This window comes from Maniola hyperantus, chromosome 9 (genome assembly GCF_902806685.2).
Source record: "Maniola hyperantus chromosome 9, iAphHyp1.2, whole genome shotgun sequence".
In the NCBI taxonomy this organism is placed as follows: Eukaryota; Metazoa; Arthropoda; class Insecta; order Lepidoptera; family Nymphalidae; genus Maniola; species Maniola hyperantus.
The window spans coordinates 551,197-573,490 of record NC_048544.1 but is presented as its reverse complement, the minus strand read 5'-3'; the positions used below and the strand labels follow the sequence as shown (position 1 = coordinate 573,490).

At 43.2% G+C, this 22,294-nt stretch overlaps 1 protein-coding gene across 1 annotated transcript in view; it reads right to left on the bottom strand.

Annotated features, from left to right (window-relative positions):
• LOC138402784 (tau-tubulin kinase homolog Asator-like) overlaps nucleotides 1–22,294 on the bottom strand; it is a 50,443-nt gene that overhangs the window by 8,140 nt on the left and 20,009 nt on the right. The window contains exons 2-6 of the mRNA XM_069500863.1: nucleotides 15,385–15,665; nucleotides 6,219–6,289; nucleotides 5,106–5,179; nucleotides 4,297–4,358; nucleotides 538–676 (exon numbers count right to left, since the gene is read on the bottom strand). Coding sequence (XP_069356964.1) covers nucleotides 538–676; nucleotides 4,297–4,358; nucleotides 5,106–5,179; nucleotides 6,219–6,289; nucleotides 15,385–15,440 — 402 coding nt within the window. The 5' untranslated portion in view covers nucleotides 15,441–15,665. The remainder of the gene's footprint in view (nucleotides 1–537; nucleotides 677–4,296; nucleotides 4,359–5,105; nucleotides 5,180–6,218; nucleotides 6,290–15,384; nucleotides 15,666–22,294) is intronic.

The following is a 22,294-nucleotide window of genomic DNA, read 5'->3' as shown; positions in this document are numbered from 1 at the left end:
GTTTGGGTTGTGTTTGTGTTATGTTTGGGTTGTGTTTGGGTTATGTTTGGAATATGGTTGGGAACCCCAACATAAACCCAACATAGGTCCCAAATACCAATTACCATTAACCCAATAAAGGTAAAGGAAAAGATCCAAAAACCAAAAAGTCCCCCGTTTTATTCACTGTGGATAATTATATCCACCCGTGAGCCACTGCTCGGAGAGTGGATAAAGCTGTCGGAGGGGATAATGATTTTATCCTTTCCCCGGGGAGAAAATTATATCCCCGCCCATGCTAACCCTGCTGGTCCGTGATCACGGTGCAAAGCTGTCCCGCCTCTTGGAGATGGAAGCACAAGAGATTTCTACCAGTGTCCAAGGGTTCTTCTAGGCAAGCGCGCTTCAACCTAGACTTCTTCATTGCTTTTTTAAGCATGATTGTCTTCAAGCGCAAGCCTATCTCTACAAGAGATTTCTATCAGTGAACAGTGACGCCTCGCGGGACCTGTTTCCCCCGAAGTTCGGGAGAGTCCGGGACCTAATAGAGCATCTCACCTTCCATCGTTCTTTGACGACGTGTCCGGGCTGCAACAGATCCTCGGTCGCCATGGTGATGGGCTGTGCGCGCCGCGACGTGTCACAACGTGACGCCTCGCGGGACCTGTTTCCCCCGAAGTTCGGGAGAGTCCGGGACCTATAAAAATAATCTTTTATCAACTGCCGCACGGGTTTCAGGAGTTTTGATTTTAGACAGCATCATCATTTATCATGGTAGCAGCTTAAAATATGCCATGTATCATAACCAAAGTACTCTAGTAGCATAAAGTATCTCGCTAGTCTCGATACTGCCGCTATACCGACAATAGGCGACCGGCCAACATGTATCATGTGGAACTTAACACTTAAACAATATTGAGCCGCAATAGCTCAATGGTTAAAGGAGTAGACTGAAATGCGAAAAGTCGACGCGACGGTTCAAACCCCACCCGTGGCGCTATTGTCGTACCTAATCCTAGCACGAGCATTACGGACGGCTATTGTCGTACCTACTCCTAGCACAAGCATTTTTAGAGGAAAAAGGTGAATATTGCTCATGATAAACATGTACGGGAGCGGTGTGCAGGCTCGACCGTACACAAAGGGGAGATCTCCCACCGAGCGGTTGGTTGTGCTCGGTAGCGCCAGCTGGGCCGACGGTTGTATCTTGAAACTTCTATATATACACCAGATTGCAGAACACTCTGTTAGTGCGAGTACTATCGGCGGTACATTTGTTCGGGACTATGTCATCGATTGAACAGCGCCATCTAGTTTCTATTGTGGCAACCGCCACAGTTGATATTCTTTTTTAACTGTCTATGGGCGCGTACTCGCTGTCCGAGAGTCAAGCGTGACCTCAACCGTCTTGCACAGGAAGTGTCGCAAGCTCTCGTCGCACGCGAAGATGAAGAATGGGAGAAAACCATCGACGCTGCGTCTGAGTCCGAAACAACGCTGTACCACCTGTGCAAGACACTTACCGGATCAGACTCACCCGTTTACCCTCTTCTAGATAGTCAGGGTAGACGAAGATACTCCCCCATAGACCGAGCGGAGATCATGGCGGAGTATATGGAGGGACAATTTACCCCCAACCCACCGGCCAATAACGACATCGCGACCAGACACTATGCGGCGATCAACCAACAACTAGAGGGTTTCTTGTCGGCCCAGATACCTTCTCTCCGGGGAGACCAATTCATCTCCCCGTCTGAGCTAAGGAAAGTCGTCTTCCGACTCCCTAAAAGGAAGGCGCCAGGTGACGACGGAATCCAGATCGCCGCACTACAGCAGCTGCCTAAAAGAGTTCTCGTTGCACTGACTAGGCTTTTCAATGGGGTACTCCGTACTTCTCACTTTCCGGAGTCCTGGAAACTGGGGAAGGTTATTACCATCCCCAAACCGGGAAAGGACCGCCGCCTTCCGGGAAGCTACCGACCTATAACCCTTCTGCCGCACATCGCCAAGCTGTTCGAGCGTCTATTGCTGCGAAGGCTCGCCCCGCACTTACAACCACGGGCCGAGCAGTTTGGCTTTCGCAGTAATCACTCAACGACGCTCCAGCTAGCGAGAGGACTTAACTTTATCGCCAGTGAGAAAAACAGAGGCTACTGCACTGTCGGGGTCTTCCTCGACATAGAGAAGGCCTTCGACCGAGTGTGGCACGCTGGACTCCTGGTGAAGCTCCTCTACACCAATCTACCACCCGCGATTGTGCGGCTGGTAGCCTCATTCCTGGAAGGCAGGTCCTTCTACGTATCCATAGAAGGCACGGACTCCCAGCCGCGCCCGATACGAGCAGGAGTACCACAAGGCAGCTGCTTGTCCCCGTGTCTGTATGCGGTGTACACAGACGACATCCTTACCCTCGCCGAACATTTGCGCGAGGGGGAGGAAGACGTGCTGTTGTCGCTTTATGCTGACGACAGCGCGTATCTCGCGTCGTCATACCATCAGATCATCGCTACCAATCGCATGCAACGTCTGCTGGATTTGCTCCCGGATTGGCTGGATAAGTGGAGAATGGCAGTCAACGTGGGGAAGACTGCCGCGATCCTGTTCGGCATCCGGAAGCCTTTACGTCAGCTCCAACTGCGAGGGCAGGGCATAGAGTGGCAGACTTCGGTGTGCTACTTAGGGTGTCGCATCGACAATAGCCTGAGCATGATCCCCACTGTGAATCACGCCGTGGATCACGCCAAGGCTGCCGCGTCGATGCTGTACCAGATCCTTACCTCAAGCCTCTCACTGAAGACCAAGCTCCGGATCTATGGAGCCTATGTCCGCTCACGTCTGACGTACGCGGCTCCTGCCTGGTATGCTCTCTGTTCAGAATACCAGAAGAGCCGCTTACAAGTCCAGCAGAACAAGTGCCTACGCATGATCGTAGGAGCGCCGAGGTACGTGAGGAATGATGTCATTCATCGCGACCTCAAGACGCCCACCGTGGAGGAGTACGTCCGTACACTTGCGCGGCGCATGTTTGCGCGCGCGGACTACGGACCTTACACACACCTTCACGGCATCGCTCCGCTGACCATTCGACCACCGACCGGGCGTCCTCTGCCTCGGGAACTCCTACGATCGCCACCACTAGCGTGGCACGCAGGAGATCCCAGCGATGATGATGACGACGCGAGACCCACCGGATATGACACTATCTCCGCGCGCGATGGCCAGCCTATCGTCTGCAGCGCGGAGATCTCCACCGGACCAGACACCACCCCCGTGCGCGACGGCGAATCTATCGCCCGCAGCGCGGGGAACGCAACCAGCCACGAGGCCCCAAACCAAGATGGCGGGCCCTAGCCAGTGAAATTCCGGCTAGAAGACCAATACCGGGGTAACATGAATACCCCGCGCCCTACCCGGGTAAGGAGGCTACGCCTCGAGGCCCGTACCCCCGCTTGGCCTTCGGCCAACCGGAGAAGACCCTGTCGTCGGCTTTTTTAAAAAGATAAAAGAACATACACGTATATCAACGCTGATGTAATAAAATAGGTACCTAATGGAAGAACAACTGTATCATAAACTAGATGATGCCCGCGACTTCGTCCGAGTGGATTAAGGTTTTCAAAAACCCCGTGGGAACTCTTTGATTTTTCGGGATAAAAAGTAGCCTATGTCCTTCCCTGGGATGCAAGCTATCGCTGTACCCGTCAAAATTTGTTAAACGGTTGGTCGCTACAAAGCTAGCTGATACAGCAGGTACAGCGATAGCAACTATCGCTGTGCCAAATTTCGTCAAAATCGGTTAAATAAATGAGCCGTGAAAGGCTAGCAGACAGACAGACAGACACATAGACACACTTTCGCATTTATAATATTAGTATATATTGTTGGAGAGCTATCGAAGGACCTTAAATAATTATCAAAAATTAGGAAAAAGGGTGTTCAGTTGCTCAGTTTCCCAAAATCTACAACTTACAAAACTACCACTTACCGCTTGATTTGGAACGTCCAAAAATCACCAGCACACAAAGGGATGGGCACGGCACAGCACAATTGTCCACCGGTGGGGTAAAACGTGGGATTCGAATGTTTTGTATTTGTATTTCTCACGCACGGCGTGGGGAGACGCTCTGTATGTATGTACGACCGTGACGCACGGTGACTTGCAACGGACAGTTAATGCATCACTGTGTGCATCACGTGTGATGCGAATATATCAGTGCTATCCACCAATCAGGATAGTCCGGTGTTCGGCGCGAGAGTGGCTTGTATTGCTAGCTGAAAATCCTGAAAAACAACTGGCTTTACTGAACATATATTTACCTTAATAATGGATTCGGCTGAACTCTTCGAGCGCCGGCCGCTTCGGCCTGCCGCACTTCCCTCTGGAAAAGATAAACTATTGTTTTTCAAAGATATTCTGAGGAGTTCCTCAAGGAATCCTCGACTGAGTCCGCTTCAAGTTACTTTCAAAAATTCAAATTTTAATTCATTCCGGTTTCATTTTTCAAAAACTACTTAAATAAGTAACATAATTTATTAAACGGGACGGACCAACAAAAATCTGAAAGGTCTGCAACGCATTGGCGGTTCCTCTGGTACTGCAAATGTTCATGGGTGGCGGTAATCACTTAACATCAGGTGACCCTGCCTTCTCGTTTGCTCGCTATTCTTATTGAAAAAAAAAACTACTACTTATACATATTTCACACCCGGCTTTACGTGTTTAGTCGACGTTAGCCCGACTAGTTTCGAACCCATCCGGGGTCCTTTTTCAAAGGTCAGTTCGCGCACGCGTCGCGATTGAGAATGCGCGCCGCGCACCTCAGGGCTCAGTCACCTTCACAACGGGTAGTGCGAACTGCGATGCGCGCGGTGCGCAGTCTCAACCGCGACGCGTGCGCGAACTGAGTCTTCGTGAAAAAGGACCCCGGATGGATTCGAAACTAGTCGGGCTAACGTCGACTAAACACGTGAGTAAAGCCATGGTGAGACATGTATAAAGGAAATCACTCACAATAGTTTAAACACTCGACACAAAGTTCCCTAACTGTCGTACGTATAAGCGTATAACCGTCCCTGGTTTAGTTTCAGAGATTTGGGTAACATAAAATTTGACAAAAATGGTTCACCTGGGGTTCATTTCTGGGCGCGGGCTCCGAGCCGGAGCCCTGGGATGCTGTGTCCGCGGAAGACGACGACGACTCTGTAACCAGAACACCAATATAACGTTACACTAATATAGCGTTGTGGTTACATCGTGTAACCACAACATTCAGCTGAGTTCGGGCCTTTTCGTTGGCACGACACATTTTAGATAATAGGTACCTATTAGATTTTAAGGAATGTTTTTTTTTGTAAATATTTGTGTTTGTGTTTATCATGTGTCGGATCAACTAATAAACTTCTATTCTATTCTATTCTATTCTATTCAATATACAAACAATATCATTATGTGATCAATGGACAGCAGACACGACCCTCAACAATGAGAAATCTAACTATCTTCTGTATCTTAAATATATAAAAGGAAAAGGTGACTGACTGACTGACTGACTGACTGACTGACTGACTGACTGATCTATCAACGCACAGCTCAAACTACTGGACGGATCGGGCTGAAATTTGGCATGCAGATAGCTATTATGACGTAGGCGTCCGCTAAGAAAGGATTTTGGAAAATTCAACCCCTAAGGGGGTGAAATAGGGGTTTGAAATTTGTGTAGTCCACGCGGACGAAGTCGCGAGCATAAGCTAGTATATATATAAAATTCAATAAGATAAGAAAGCTTGGATTTGACTCGCTTCAGCAATGCACGGGGCTGCAATTGCTTGTTCAGTACCGTATAATAATATTGTAAATTGATCACTTGAAAAGAGCAACCGCCGAGTTTCTTGCTGGTTCTTCTCGGTAGGAACGGCATTCAGAACCAGTGGTAAATTAAACTAGTTGACGATTCAAAAGCACTTGTAAAAGTTTACTTGAATAGAAATATATTCTATTCTTTTCTCAAAGTCCTGACTGACTTGTATATATCAACGCACAGCCGAAGCCGCTGGTCCTACAGACATGAAATTTGGAGGGTGTGTTCTTTGTATAGAGTAGATATTCACTACGAAAGGATATCTCGAAATTCCACCCCTAAGTGGGTCAAATGTGGGTTTGAAATGTATGCAGTAAAAAAAACTATTATTTATTAAGGGCTCGGGAACGGAGGAGGGAGAAGCGGACACGTGCGACGTACCTGAGTGGTGGGAAGACTGCGGGGCTGCGCGCTTGAACGAGGGCTCCCTCTCGCAGCCCGGCTGTTGCTCCCTGGAACAACACAAGTCCTCCCTTAAACACCTTCACAGAGTCAACTTAAACGATACAGCTATAGGCAAGCACCTCTTAGGCGCCCCTCTGACAGCCATATAAAATTTTTTACTAATTTCAAAAGAACGAGGAATCTTCTCATTGCATGGCTGGTAGTTGGTGATTATATTATTTATGTGAACGAGTGAAGAACAACATGTCACGACACTTTGCTATGTTGTTTAACAGCCAGTTTTGGTCACTCTAAGGTAATATTACCACACGAGTAGATATTATAGACCAGAGGGGAAGCTTCACACTAGCTCACGCACACCACGACGTGCCACGGAGCGTCCGTGACACGTCGTGGTGTGCGTGAGCTGCGCTAGAGTGAGTGAACCTACTGCCAGCCGCTAGTATGAAGCTTCCCCTCTGGTGTATATATCTACTCGTGTGATATTACTTAGTAGGATAATTATATATAGGGATAGGGATAATTATAGTCTGATTTTTAATTCCGTGGAATTCTGACGTTTCTTAATGTGTACCAGAGATAAAACAATTCCCACAAAGAAGAAAACTTTAAATATTGTACATATAGGTAAATTTAAGTAGGTACATAAATCAATTGCCGCATCACTTGAAAACAAATCAACCGATTTGGCCGATTTTTTGTTGTTTTCGTAAAGAACAAGGTTTTTGTGAAAGAATTTCTTAAAAGATCCTGAATCATAATCTTTGTGTACTTTTAGGTACATCAAGATGATTAAAATTAAAAGGAACTAAAAATAAACTTAGAAATGTTCAACATATAAGTCAAGATTACATCCTCAAATCAACCGATCCCATTGCTGCCAGTTTCCACTTTCCACTGTTAAAGATTGCACCCTATTTTAGTGCGAAGTTATGTCTGAGGGCTTTTTATATTGATATGGATTTAATGTAATTTGGGGTAAAATCGAACTTCAGGTGTATAAACCCCTGATGTATAAAAATGACAACGTCAGAATTCCACCGAATTAAAAATCAGAGTATAGGTTTAGACCTTCTATCTTGTACTAATCGAGTTGTACATCATCATCATCATCATCGTGTTCAATCCATCCCAAGGTGTTGAAATAGGGGCTTGAAATTTGTGTAGTCCACGCGGACGAAGTCGCGAGCATAAGCTAGTACTTAATAAGAATTTCAAAATGACCGCCATGAAAATTTAAAAAAAATTAAGTGTTATTTCTTGTACGATGGTACGGAACCCTTCGTGTGCGAATCCGATTCGCACTTGAAAGATTTTTCATGAGCCAACAACCAACTATTAAAATTACTGCACGACCGAATTCTTTAAAATACAGTCGCAAATATGACAGACAGACAGCCTTCATGATATCGGTTTCTCAATTGGAAAACAAGGCAAAAACTGTGATATTGTCTTCGTGTCGGCTTTATACTGTACTTTATGACAAAAGATATTGGGAACCGGTTTGTTTATTTTTAGGGTTCCGTAAACGAAAGGCGCCTAAGCCTAACTAAGCCTCCACTAGATCACGGTAATGTTATCTATGCAGTATTCCAACTTCATACAAACGGGCGAAACGCGAGCTATACCTACGCGCCTCGATCTCGGGGTGTGCTCGGGACACTGCCAGTCGCGACTGTGCCGCAGTGACGAACGGACGCTGTTTTGTTTTTTTAATAACCGCGCGATTTTTTCACTAAAAATAAGTTCAATCACATTTTTAATATGACAAGTACATATTTAAACACAAAGTAGGCAAATGACAAGTACATATTTTAACACAAAGTAAGCAAATGTAATTAAAATGCCGGAGGCGGGCAGCCCTATCGCATGTTTACGTATCGCGCTGCTGTAGGTATTTATTTCAAAGATACGGCCGAGTTACAATACTGTATAGATAACATTACCGTGACTATATGGTCCCAAGTCCCAGCGCACTTGAGCTGCATGCGCGACGCGGTGCGGCAAATACAGGGTGTAAGCAGAACGCTAGCAAAAACTTAGCATTATTGTTATACCTACTACCTAAACACAATCCAATACCAATCACTATTTGCATCATTTTGTAGTTTTAGTGATTTAGTATTTTTCAAACCCGCAATGTATAGCGTGCAAAACTCGGGTCAACACCCCACCTACGACGTGTTGGTCTCTATACGGCAACGTATCGTACGTGCTAAGTCGCTTGGCAGCACGGCTTAGCCAGTAGGGTGGTAACTAACCACGGCCGAAACCTCCCACTAGACCAGACCTGAGACAATTAAGAAATCACACTCGTAAATTTCCAAATTACCACCACTGGGAATCGATCTGATACCTCCCACTTATACGACCACAGCGCTCACCACTGCGCCAGGTCGTCAAAAACATAATCTTGTAGGATGGTACAGTACATACGCAGCAGAAAGTATTGTACATTGGCCTTTAGAATGACATTTCGGCTTTGTAGAGCGTTGTCTCTGTCACTCATACCTATATGACGTTTTATCGATCTCAACGACAGAGACAATGCTCTACAAATCTGCTATATCCTTCTAAAGGTCGTACATTACTTTCTGCCGCGTACTGTACGGAATCCTTCGTGTGCGAGTCCGACTCGCACTTGGCCGATTTTTACGATCAAAGGTCAGCTGGCTTTAATTAGAAGGGTTTATTTGTTCACTGTGGCTAGATCGTAGTTACATTGTATGTTTGTACTTTAATATCGTCAGTCCATCGTGCCGGAGGACGCCCTACACTACGGTTACCTACTACCTAAACTATACTCTATCCACAGAAAGAAGTTAGTATAGCGCTCTCTCTGTTACGTAATCCCATACAAATGACAGAGACAAAAACTCAATGGGCGTTAAACATTTTGAGTCACCAACAACCACTCACCAACCAATCACAAACGAAACTTGGTATGTTTCCGAATTGAATCTCGTAGGTATGTTTTTTTTTAGAAAATCGAATTGACCTTCGAAGTTCGAATGTTTTTTGAAACATGTTTGTGATTGGTTGGTGTCTCAAAATGGTTAACGCCTACCGAGTTTTGTCTCTGTCATTTGTATAGGATTACGTAACAGGGAGAGCCCTGTACTAACTTCTCTCTGTGGATAGAGTAAAATACGCGGTCTCCATTCTAGGACTTTTCTGTTGAATAATTTTACTGCTAAACTTTATCTGTCAGCACTTTACAGTACCTTACAGACTTGCGGGTGTGGCCCCCCCCCCCCCCCCTCATACCTCGATTGCTATCTCGACCTGTCGCGTACTATACATGGTGTTAAAACTTCAGCAACGTATGGCATTTAAGAAAACAAAATATCTCGTAGCCAGTGGCGTGCAACTCATAGAGGCATAAAAGCGCTGCTTACCCAAGAAATAGTAAACTCAGTTGAAATTTCTCAATGCTCATTATCCTGTGGCTTGCTTACCTAATGCTTACCCTGGCTTTAAACCCTATGCACGCCACTGCTCGTAGCTTATCGTAAGGGACAAAATCAATATCGGTAACAGATGCCTGCCTGTATCCTCAGGGTATATTCATTTTATTAACGAACAGGCACGCTATCGATCACATCTATTCTTATTTAGCTATTGCGTGATGCGCAGGTATTTTACTTATTTAAATTATGCGGAAGGATCAGGGTTCTCCTATCGACAAAGCTGTTTCCACCAAGCGATTTAGCGTCCCGGTACGATGCCGTGTAGAAACCTAAGGGGTATGTATAGGATTAGTAATTTAAAATAAATTACAAAAAAAAATGAAAACCGACTTCAATACACAAACACTAATAATTAAAAACAATTTATTACCGAATATATTATGTATACAGAGTTAATATAGTTCCATAATAGTACTTTTTGGTGCTGGTGCACGCCTGGACCGATCATGTATGTAATGTATGTTTTACATACATAAAACATAAAAAAAAGGTTCCAACGAATTGAGAACCTCCTCCTTTTTTGAAGACGCCATACCCCTTCCAGGTTAGCCCGCTTCCATCTTAGGTATCATCATTTAGCAAGTTACCAGTTGCAGTCAAGGGCTAACTTTGTATCAGAATAAATAAATAAAAACACCATGTGGTTAGGTCTATAATAGCCTTGTGGTTTAAGACGTCCGCTTCCTAATGGGAGCTTGGAGGTTCCATCTCGGATCATCATTATCAACCCATCACCGGCTCACTACAGAGCACAGGTCTCCTCTCAGAGTGAGAAGGGTTTTGGCCATAGTCTACCACGCTGGCCATGTGCGGATTGGTAGACTTCACACACCTTTGAGAACATTATGGAGAACTCTCAGGCATGCAGGTTTCCTCACGATGTTTTCCTTCACCGTTAAAGCAAGTGATATTTAATTAATGCCCCATCTCGGATACGCACCTCTAACTTTTCGGAGTTATGTGCGTTTTATATTTTAAGCAATCAAATATGTATCACTTTCTTTATGGTGAAGGAAACTATAGAAAACCTACATGCCTGAGAGTTCTCAAAGGTGTGTGTAATCTGTCAATCCGCATATCTAATTCCACAACCCTTCTCAATCTGAGAGGAGACCCGTGTTCAGTAGTGGGCCAGTGATGAGTTGATCATGATGATGATGTCATGATAGAAGACCACAGAACACTCTACCAGCGCTAACTTCGTGTCTATCATTTGACATTGGTTGGTTCTACATTGCTGCATCAGTTAGTGATATTAAAATATTCTTTTGTAGAAAACCTTCAATGGATTAAAAATAAATGTCAAACGAGCTCAGTGACTATGATTCAGCGTTAGACACTGAGTTAGTGAATCATCAGGCAGGGAGGCCATGGATTAAGTAGGTTTATATACCTACCTTATTGACAAAATGTTATATGGAAGTACCTCGTCATTTTGTGACTAAAAGGTTTAATGTAGCATGCAGTGGTTGAGAACTGAGATTGCCATCAGATAGCAAATTACCTACTCTGTTCGTCTTTGACAATAACCGCCCGCGTCCTTTGTGATCTTAGGCAATCTACAGACATATACCAGCTCAGGTTGGCAGCCAATTTGTTGGCTAATCTGTTGCTTGACTGTCTCGGTTTTAGTGAGTATTCTGGTGTATTACAGCGAGTCCCACATACCTCCCCGGAAGAAACGTGGTCAACTGCGTTGCTTACGGGGAGGATGCGTAAAAGCATTTCCCAGCGAAAAAAAAAGGGTTAAACCACTCAAAAGTGCTGGTCAAATCTATATAAAAGGAAAAGCTGGCCGACTGGCTGGCTGGCTGGCTGGCTGGCTGGCTGGCTGGCTGGCTGGCTGGCTGGCTGGGTGGCTGGCTGGCTGGCTGGCTGGCTGGCTGGCTCCGCTAAGAAAGGATTCTTGAAAATTCAACCCCCAAAAGGGTATAAAATAGGGGTTACGGGTTGTCCATGCGGATGAAGTTGCTGCCATAAGCTATAGCCCTTCAATATGAAGGTAGCCTCTGAGGGGCTGTTGAAATCTATGCATTTTAGTGTGAGCTTAAATGGGTCATTGTGGACTAAACAGACATGGCTCGGACATCCTGCATCACCACTTACCACCTGAGATTGCAGTTGCAGAAAAAAGAGTGCCTATTACTAAACCACCCTGTCCATCCCTCTGTCTGTCTGTCAGCGGGCTGTATATCTCATGATCCGTAGTAGGTAGAAAGTGTGTATTCCTATTCTACGCGATCATGCGCAAACGTGCCGCGTCCATGATGAGCAGGCTGTTGAGGAGTACCAACACTCTCCTCAGCGCATTGTCCACGAAATTGGATAGCCCTCTCTGGAGGTGCTGGAGTAAAGTAAGTAAAGTAAAAGTAAAATATGCTTTATTGTACACCAAAACAAAAACAATAGACATATAACAAATACAGCATGTACAATAGGCGGCCTTATCGCTAAAATAGCGATCTCTTCCAGGCAACCTTAGGGTAGAGGATATTATAAAAATTAAAGAAAGCGGAAGGGGTGTACTAATTAAATAAAGTAAATACACATAATATAGTATGTATATATATATATATAAATGAAAATACAACAGTAAATAAGAGAGGAATAGACGACAGATAAGTGGACTAAAAGTAAAAATAAATAAACACATCAAATGGAGGATAAATAAAATAGCTTCAATTTTGTTTTAAAAATAGATAGTGATTGAGACTGTTTGATATCCAAGGGGAGAGAATTCCATAGCAGTATAGCGGTAACAGTAAATGATTTAGCATAATAAGAAGAGGAGTGTGTAGAAATTTTCAGGCGTAGATTATTTTGAGAACGAAGAGAAAAAGAGTGTGTATCACATCGGTACTCAAAACGTTCTTTAAGATAAAGAGGAATGGAGGGATTGAACAGTATACAGTAAAGAAGATGAAGAATATGAGTATTCCTGCGAAGACGAATCGGGAGCCACTTGAGCTTACGGCGGTACTCGGAGACATGGTCATACTTTCGCAGCCCAAATACGAACCTTATACAAAGATTTTGAAGCCGCTCAAGTTTGTTCAGTTGGTCCTCAGTTAGGTTAAGATAGCAAGTATCAGCGTAATCGAGGATTGGTAGAAGTAGAGACTGAGCCAGCGCAACCTTAGCAGGAATAGGAAGAACATTACGCAATCTTCGGAGAGAGCCGACTGCACCAAACATCTTTCTGCTCAGCTCACTCATTTGTGGTATCCAAGTCAGAGATTGGTCAAAAGTAATGCCTAGATTTTTTACTTTGCTGCTGTATGGAATATGAACCCCATCGAACATTATAGGCGGCAGCTGTGCTAATGTTACCCGAGACATTAATTTTGGACTCCCGATAATAATGACCTGAGTCTTCTTTGGATTCACTGTTAGGCCAAATGAGTTACTCCATTTTGAAATTTGTAAAAGATTTTCATTTACCAAATTAATAGTGAGTGGTGGAGTGGTGCGCACATAGGTGCAAAGAGACCCCCTCGGGCATTATAAATAGGATTAGTTTTAGTTTTAGTAGAATTAGTTGTTAAGTTAAGTTTAAGCTAGTAATAAGTAGGTACTAACATAGGTTAAGGAATTGTTTCTGTACTAACACACAATTATGGGTGTACTTATGCCTGAAATAAAAGTTTATTTATTAATTTATTGCTGCGATAACAATAATAAGAATTTTGAAATGAGTGTCATGTAAATTTAAAAAACAAAGTTGGTAGCTAGATACATAATCTTGTATGATGGTATGGAAATGAAATGAAATTAATTTCTTTATTTCACGTAGGACAGCTTGTGCCACATATTATTACTTTTGTCAAGACTACCAACTTCAAGGAATATATTATTCTCTATGTAACCAATTTATTCCAGAACTAGAGGATGCACGCGACTTCGTCCGCGTGGATGTAGGTTTTTAAAAATCCCGTGGGAACTCTTTGATTTTCCGGTATAAAAAGTAGCCTATGTCCTTCCCCAGGATGCAAGCTATCGCTTTACTACGTTTCGTTAAAATCGGTTGAACGGATAGGCTGTGAAAGGCTAGCAGACAGACAGACAGACACACTTTCGCATTTACAATATTAGTAGGTATGGATAAATATTGTTGGCAGACCTAAAAAACTTTTTCTATATAAATTAAATAAGTAAGTATTTACATAGTATAATAAATATTAATTAGTAAAAGTAACTTAAGTAATCTAATTATAATTAGGTACAATGCGAGAGAAAATAAAATTATTGATCTACTTTTTATATTAATTTATGCAAAATGGTACTTGTTCTTAAACCTTAAAGTTATTTAGAAAAATAATAACATCGGAATTGGTTCATTTATACATAAATATTTACCTATCGAAAAGGGTTGTAAATGTCATAAAAGAAAATTGAAAAATATCGGAAATGAGCCAAAAAGAGAGATGACAATAGCAACCCGACTAAATAATCTGCACTATGACGCTATGCAGTAGCACCGGGGTTACGTCACTTTTCAAAGCGGTCGGGTTATAGGGAAATGAGAGAGATATATTTTGTGCTATCCCACCCACATATAATCGATTTTTAACAATTCGCAGCGATTTTTCCCAATGAAATGCACAAGAATAAAATCGTTTATTTACCCAAGATTGTCTAAAATTTACGCTCGTTACTCAAATGCGTGGGTAAAATGCAGTACTCACCCAGAAAATCGAGATAGGTCGGTCCGAATAAATTTAGATACTCTGAAAAATCACTGAAAATACACTTTACTAGCGAACTGTTGGGTTGTTTTTTATTGTTTCGAGTCCATAAACTGTCTCCCTACGCGTGTAACGTGGTTTAACGCATCGTGCGACATATTTTCGCGTTTTTCTCGTAATTGTAGCACGGATCAGACATCGATCGCGATGCCATGACAGGTCGTTTTGACGTAGTGAAGTGCGCTGCGGTCGCTCAGCTGACGGGACGGGTTTTTTCATTGCGGCGTGAAGTTCGTTGTTGAGGGCAACGACCGGAACAGTAGTTTTCACTACTTTTCTTTTAAACAATCTCTGCTCTTGCTAATTTTATTTTACCAACATTTCAACTAATTAAAACCCTGCCTCGTTGCGGTGGTTTAGATGATATTTTCGATTTGTAATTTTTATGTTCTAGAATAAGTTTGGTATTTTTGTTTTTTGTATTTTCATTTGCATTAAAAACTTTATTTAACAATGAAGGAAAACACCGTGAGAAAACCTACATGCCTGAAAGTTCTCCATAAGAGAAGCTTTTCGTTGTGATCACTGATCGCCAAACTTCATTTCGAAGAAGGCACACGATGATGACGGTGAATGATCAATCCTCCACCGGCCCACTACTGAGTTCCTCAGAATGAAAAGGATCGCCACTATTTGAGAACATTATGGAGAACTCTCAGGCATGCAGGTATCCTCACGATGTTTTCTTTCACAGTTAAAGCAAGTGACAGGTAGGTATTTCATTGCAAACGCACACAACTCCGAAAAGTTAGAGGTGCGTGCCCGGGATTAAGCCCCCGACCTCTCGAGTAGGAGGCGAACGTCTTAACCACTAGGCTATCACGGCTCATGATGATGAATAGGTCTGTATTATATGTACTGTGTACTGTGTACATAGGCGTTAGAACTTAGAAAACCTAACATAATATGAATTATGACTCAACTCACCATGGTATAGCATGGGCCCAATCCAGCTGGACGTGTCTCGGTGCAACTAGCGACATCTCTTTCTTTTCTTCAGCCACTATCTCTATATCTCTTTCTCCCCCCACTTTAACAGTTTTCAAAACTACCTCCGATTTTGTACACAAGAAAAATCACATTTTCGTTTTACCACTGTTAGTTATTTATTCTTGGTAAGTTGTTTTTTAAAATTTATAAATAGGTTTAGAAATCGAAATCTGTATTTTGATTAACTATACGTGTAACCACTTCGACGATTTTTGCACCTGGAACAAAAATAAAACACTGTTAATTTATTTATTATCCATTCCTACCAATATTATAAAGATTTTTTTAAATTTTCATGGCGGCCATTTTGAATTTTTTATTATTTGTTAAACAGACCCGCCCGTTGACAGACAGACGGACGGACGGACGGACATCGGAGGCTTAGCGCAGAGTAAAGGTAGTATGCTATTAGCTATTAGGAACCTACAAGAGGTTTGACAAAGCCTAGAAGCATGGCAGAGTCATGGCAGAGTCGTTCTGGTCGTCATTTATCTCAAGATCAGTGGCGTCGGAGTACTGTGTCTCTCCTTATACTGTAGCAATAGTATGTCCCGCGCGTTGGTGACTTGCGGGTACGGAACCCTAAAAATGTGTTGGTGGCGAACGCGAAGACCCTTTTTGATCCCTGGCGCAGTGGTAAGCGCTGTGGTCTTACCTATTACTGATATTCTCTCCCGACAACTGAGAGTTCCCGGGTTCGATTCCTGGCAGGGGTTTGGAATTTTATAATTTCTAAATATCTGGTCTGGTCTGGTGGGAGGCTTTGGCCGTGGCTAGTTACCACCCAACCGGCAAAGCCGTGCCGCAAAGCGATTTGGCGTAGAAACCAAACGGGCATGGATTTAATAAAAAACTACCATACCCCTTCGTTAGCCCGCTTCCATCTTAGACTGCATCACCACTTACCACCATGTGAGACTGCAGTCAAGGGCTAACTTGTATCTGAATAAAAAACCCGCATCAAAACTTGGCAAATAGGGGTCAGGGCTAGCAAAGATGAGTCACGTAAAGTGAAACACGAAGCATGTCAAACGTGATCGTATCAATGAAAGTAGGGCAGGTATATTTGGGTCTCGTCTCAGATCATGGTGGCTCAGCGGAATCGCCCGGGGGTTTAGGGTTCCGCAGTCAACAGAGAACCCCTTTTAGTTTCGCCATGACCGTCCGTCCGTCCGCAGCTTAGCCTAGATACTATACTAGCTGATGCCAACTTCGTACGCGTGGATTTTGGTTTTAAAAATCCCGTGGGAACTCTTTGTTTTTCGGGGATAAAAAGACGACTTGTGGACGATCCTAAACTAACCGGCTCGATAGAAAGCCTGGAGCACCGCAGAGACGTAAGCTCTCTATGCGTGTTCTATCGCCTTTTGAATGGGGGGTGCTCTGAAGAGCTTTATTTGACCTCATTTCATCCTCCTTTTTCTACAACCGCACCGCGCGCCACCGTAAGGAATTTCACCCTCACCACCTGGGTGTCTGGTGCACTTCGACCGTCCGCTGCGCCAGATCCTTCTTTCCACGCACTTGCAAACTGTGGAATCAACTCCCATCGGCGGTGTTCCCTTTAGATTACAACATGGGGTTATTCAATGGGCGGACCAACAAATTCCTAAAAGGCCGGCAACGCATCGGCGGTTCTTCTGGTGCTGCAAATGTTTATGGGCGGCGGTAATCACTTAACATCAGGTGACCCGGGAGGAGGAGGAGGACCACATCAGGAGTCTTTCAAAAATATGGTGGTCGCTAGTTTTTTATAACGAAGCTAAAAGGAAGACGATCACCGTCCACATAATATTGTGACGGGCGACAACGGAACCCTGCACTACGTGTAGTCCGACTCGCACCTGACCGGATTTTTAAATCTTAGCTATTTATTATGGTGATCCTATTGTGAAACTTTTTAATAGAATGTGTCGTATGCGTTAATCGTTTAGTTTATTATCTCAGACGTAGAGAGGCGATGTCGATGCTCACATTTTGAGACCGAGCCCTAGGGTCCGAGTTTAGCTCATGTTTGACTATGAACGGACGTTAGTCCAGGATTATTAAGGGACTTGATAAAATCAAAATCTACCACAATCATTTATTTATTTCATGTAGGTAACTAAGAGGACAACTAGTGTCTCTAAGTCTGTGACCTTACTAACCGCCGGTTCGGAATGTAGCTTCTACTGCGAAGAGCGAGTGACATTGCAGTTGCAGTTTTCAAATCATAAAAAGTTACAGGAGCAATCAACTACTACACCATCTTGTGGGAATCCTCGAGGAGCCTCAATAGCTCAACCGGTAAAGGAGTGGACTGAAAACCGAAAGGTCGACGGTTCAAACCCCGCCCGTTGCGCTATTGTCGTACCTACTCCTAGCACAAGCCTGACGCTTAGTTGGAGGGGATAGGGGAATATTAGTCATTTAACATGGCTAACATTCTTTAAAAAAAAAAATCGAAAGGTCAGCCGGCTGCTTCCACGCCACCTTGTCAGGGGTAAAACGAGGAGCTACTCGTGCTGCACCCACCTGCTTCTCCCACCAGCTAGCCGTGCAGTGGGTGGAAGGGGAATTCGTATTCCACCGTCCACCTACTGCGGGGTAGGGCAAAATTCGTGCCACCAAAGTGATAGCGTTCCGGTACGATACCGAGTAAAACCAAAGGGGCATGGGTTTAATAAAAACTGCCATACCCCTTTCGGGTTAGCCCGCTTCCATCTTAGAATGCATCATCACTTACCACCAGGTGAGATTGCAGTCAAGTGCTAGCTTGTATGTAAATTTAAAAATAAAAAATCTATGCATTGGCTTATATATTACTTCGAATGGACAGGGTTATTGAACAAACAAAATGGCATCGACTCATTGGTGCTTAAGCTTATGCATCAATGCAACCTGTAGGGCGATTGTCTAAAACCTGCATCAATCATTATTACAATCTCAATTGTTCTGATTGGCTGAATTTGTGCGATTCTTCTTGCAACAATGTATTGTAGCCAATAGTGAGCGAGCATTAACCAATCAGAGATGATTGCGATCGTGACATTGTAGCTGTCAAACAACCGCGGTAGGGCCACTGGATTTCAAACGGGTCGTTCATTAGTATCTAAGAGGTGGCGCTGATTTCTTTGGTTTCTAAACCGTGAAAAATTTTGTTCGCTTGACCATAATATCTTGTCATTTATATCGATGGTTCTATCCTAATTCCTAATTCTATATCAGTTCACTGTATTCATAAAACTATTTAGAGCATAAACTTAAAACTAGTCTATTAAGTTTACTTTTCACATTTCAGAACATTTATATGATTTAGAGGACCAATTTAATAAAATATATCAAAAATATTATCTACTCGCGCTTTGATCTTAGACTTCGTGATAAATTCTAATCCAAGACTTGTCTGTGTTGCCAAAACAATAATAAACAACTCTTTTGAGGACGTTCGTTACCCTTTCATTGTAAAATTGCGTTTTCTGCGTTTTCTGTAACTCGGTGTATGACAACTAGGCAAATCAATATCTTTTTATCAAACGCCAAAACGCACGCTTAGTATGCGAGCTTCTATGAAATACTGACATGTGACGTCACAATGATTTCACGTGCTTTTTTTAAAATGGTTATCACACATAAAACTAACAAAGGACGCGGATTTTACGTATTCTGGAAGACCCTTTATTCAATAATTACTTACTGAGAAATAATTTATTTTTGATATGGGCAAATACCAAATTCCAGCTCATTAATTATTGAGCCACGCGCTTGCAAATTATTGTGGATACTTAGCTTACGTATCTGCTATGTTCATCGAAAACTACAATATAGGGCTATTCAAGGGTCGAAATTCGAATAAGTAAACAAATTCGTAAGCTAAGTATCCACCTTGATGTTTTTCTGGTACGTTGGACTGAAGCCTATTTATAAACATTCTAATATCTTGGCGAATTTGCGCAAATATAAATAATCATGAATGTCGAGCGAACGATTATGTGAATTGTGAAATTATTACACAATCTCTAGCTATTTCCTGAATCAATTCAATAGCTAAATAAAACGCAACTGGGATTTTTAGTAAAGATTTCTGTTTTGAAAGCAACGCATAAAATTCTCCGAGATTTACAATGTACCTACCTACTATTATTATTGGTCAAATGTTATGTGTAACATGTCACAGAAGGGGTAAAGTGCAGTATCATTTTAAGCTTTAAACAAATCCTCCGAACGCTCTAGCCAGGTCAGAGCCCTCGCCCACGGCGACTTTTTGTACCGATGCTGTCGCGCGTTTATTAAACGCACGCCAGCATCACTACTAACGGCTGTTAGTCGCATTTGCAACGCGCTACTGCATCGCGACTGTATCGATGCAAACGCGCGACCGTGTCGGACGACATCGGGGGAAGAACGGAGGGAGGGTGGCGCGTGAATGGGGTAACGGAGCATCAGTGCAACATATTTTTTCGTTTGCATCGAGACAGATGCGCGACAGTATCGCGACTGAATCTGAGACCGTGGGCGAGGGTAAACAGCTAGCGACCGCTTCGCGACTGTATCGATGCGGACGCGCGACAGCATCGCTACTGTATCGCTAAAAAAGTCGCCGTGGGCGAGGGCTCTCAATAGAACACAGAGAATTGACGTCTCTACAATCTACATCGCATCGTAGAAAGTTTAGGGACTCCAACTTGCAAGTTTTAGCGAAGCTATGTTTGGTAGATAGGTATGTATCTATGTAGCTGTGTTCGTATACTGCTACTCCGAAATCGTAAAGTTTTTACGCTACGCCAATGCAGTAGCTGTACTATTTTTAGATGACATTACATTGTTCATGGATTTACGCAAACTCTTATGAGGGTATTGATCTTTAATTCGCCGACTGCAAGAGATTTCACTCTTCTTCTTCTTTAATAGCTCTTGGACAACACCTCTCTCTGCATTCTAGGTGTCACCGACACTCAACCCCTCATGTGCGAGACATCAGAAGACGTGTACCTATCTGCCCTCCGGGAAGCTTACATTGGCTTGAGACTTATTGTACCTGCATTTTATTAACTAAATAAATCATTCATTTATTCAATCATTCATTCGTTCGTTCATTCATTTAAGCATTCGTTCCCCAGCAACAATCCCAGAAATCCTTGCCTCGCTGGGTGGCCTGCTAGCGAGCTTGGCTGGCTGGAGACTGGACTCTGGAGTGCACGGCCGGTCTCATGTACACCTACACGTGCCGGTCTATGGCCTAAACCATTCTCAGGAGACCTGTTCTCAGTAGTGAACTGGCGATCGGCGGTGGAATTGATCATGATAATTTCGCTTTTTGAGAGGGTCAAGCAAACATAAAAAGTTTCATGTCATATCAGAATTCTTTAGGAGAATATTTTGCTAAGTGCGAACCGACATAAAACTTGTAAACTTCTACTTCGCCTTGCACTTTTGTCATGTTATAACAATCTCTATCATGTTCAAAATAGATGTCACAATGCATCGATCGTTATGCAAAGGGCGCCTCGCTAGACACATTCGACGTTTGGCGTGGATCCAAAATGGTGGAAACATATACCCTGAAGCAGAGCCACTCAAAGTTTGATGATCTTTTGTGTTTTTATTTTTAAACAATATTTTTTGTTCCCTCCTCTCCCATTAGTCCAATGACTTACATTATTTCTGTGTAACTTTTCTTTTGCCTACTAAATTAAGAATCTTCTCTATTCTAATACCTACACACTGACTTCTACTAATATAATCCAAGTAGGTACGCTGTACTAGCGATTGCCGACCTGTTTTTGAAGCTGTTTTTTGGCGACTTGATTTTCGAAATTTCGGCACTGCAGTAGGTCATGTCAGCGTACTAAATACTCGTGATGAATAAGACATTCCTCACTGAGTAGTGTTTTAACATGAAAGCCATATTTTGACACAAAAATTTACATTAATTTCCCGTATACGCTCGTTGAGCACTTCGAATGGGCACACAAAGAATTACTTAAGTACTGTAATTTTCTATGGCACAGCTTTTCCAGCGTTATCAAATCTTTTTCTGAATCGTTGCAAATACCGACTCACGCTCTAGGTGAGGTAGAAGTCTGATAACTTAAATATATAGTTTTGAAGTTGGAACTTGGAGTAGAGACCAAGTTCCGAATAGGATAACGCTTCTCTCGAGACTTGATGTCACGGTCTTTGATCGAAGTTTCAAAGAAGCACTTAACCAATGAACGGAACGATTGCAAGTGATTACCTAATGTTATCCAATTGTGAATTTATCTTAATTTAGTAAAGTTTGAGAGGATTTGCCCGTTCTCAGTTTAACCGGAGTTATTTTAACACCATAGTTAAACGTCTCCAAATTTAGAACGACAGTTAGTTTTAGTTGTGTAAATCGACACCTTTGGCCATACCGCGAACTCCACACTCAGGTCACGTGTGACGACCTCCCTGGCGCAGTGGTAAGCACTGTGGTCTTATTAGTAGAAGGTCCCGGGTTCGATTCTTGGCAGGGGTTTGGAATTTTATAATTTCTGAATTTCTGGTCTGGTCCGGTGGGAGGCTTTGGCTATGGCTATTTACCACCCTACCCGCAAAGCCATGCCGCCAAGCGATTTAGCGTTCCGGTACGATGCTGTGTAGAATCCAAAGGGGCATGGCTTTAATAAGCCACGGCCAAAGCCTCCCACCAGACCAGACCAGACATTTGGAAATCATAAAATTCCAAACCCCTGCCAGGAGTCGAACCCGGGACCTCCCACTAATAAGACCAAAGCGCTTACCACTGCGCCTACCTACTAAATTACTAAAATAAATAGTTTCTAGTTACCTAGAATCTACTTAGTTTGTTTTTTACCGGTGTTCCAAATGCGCTAAACAATGC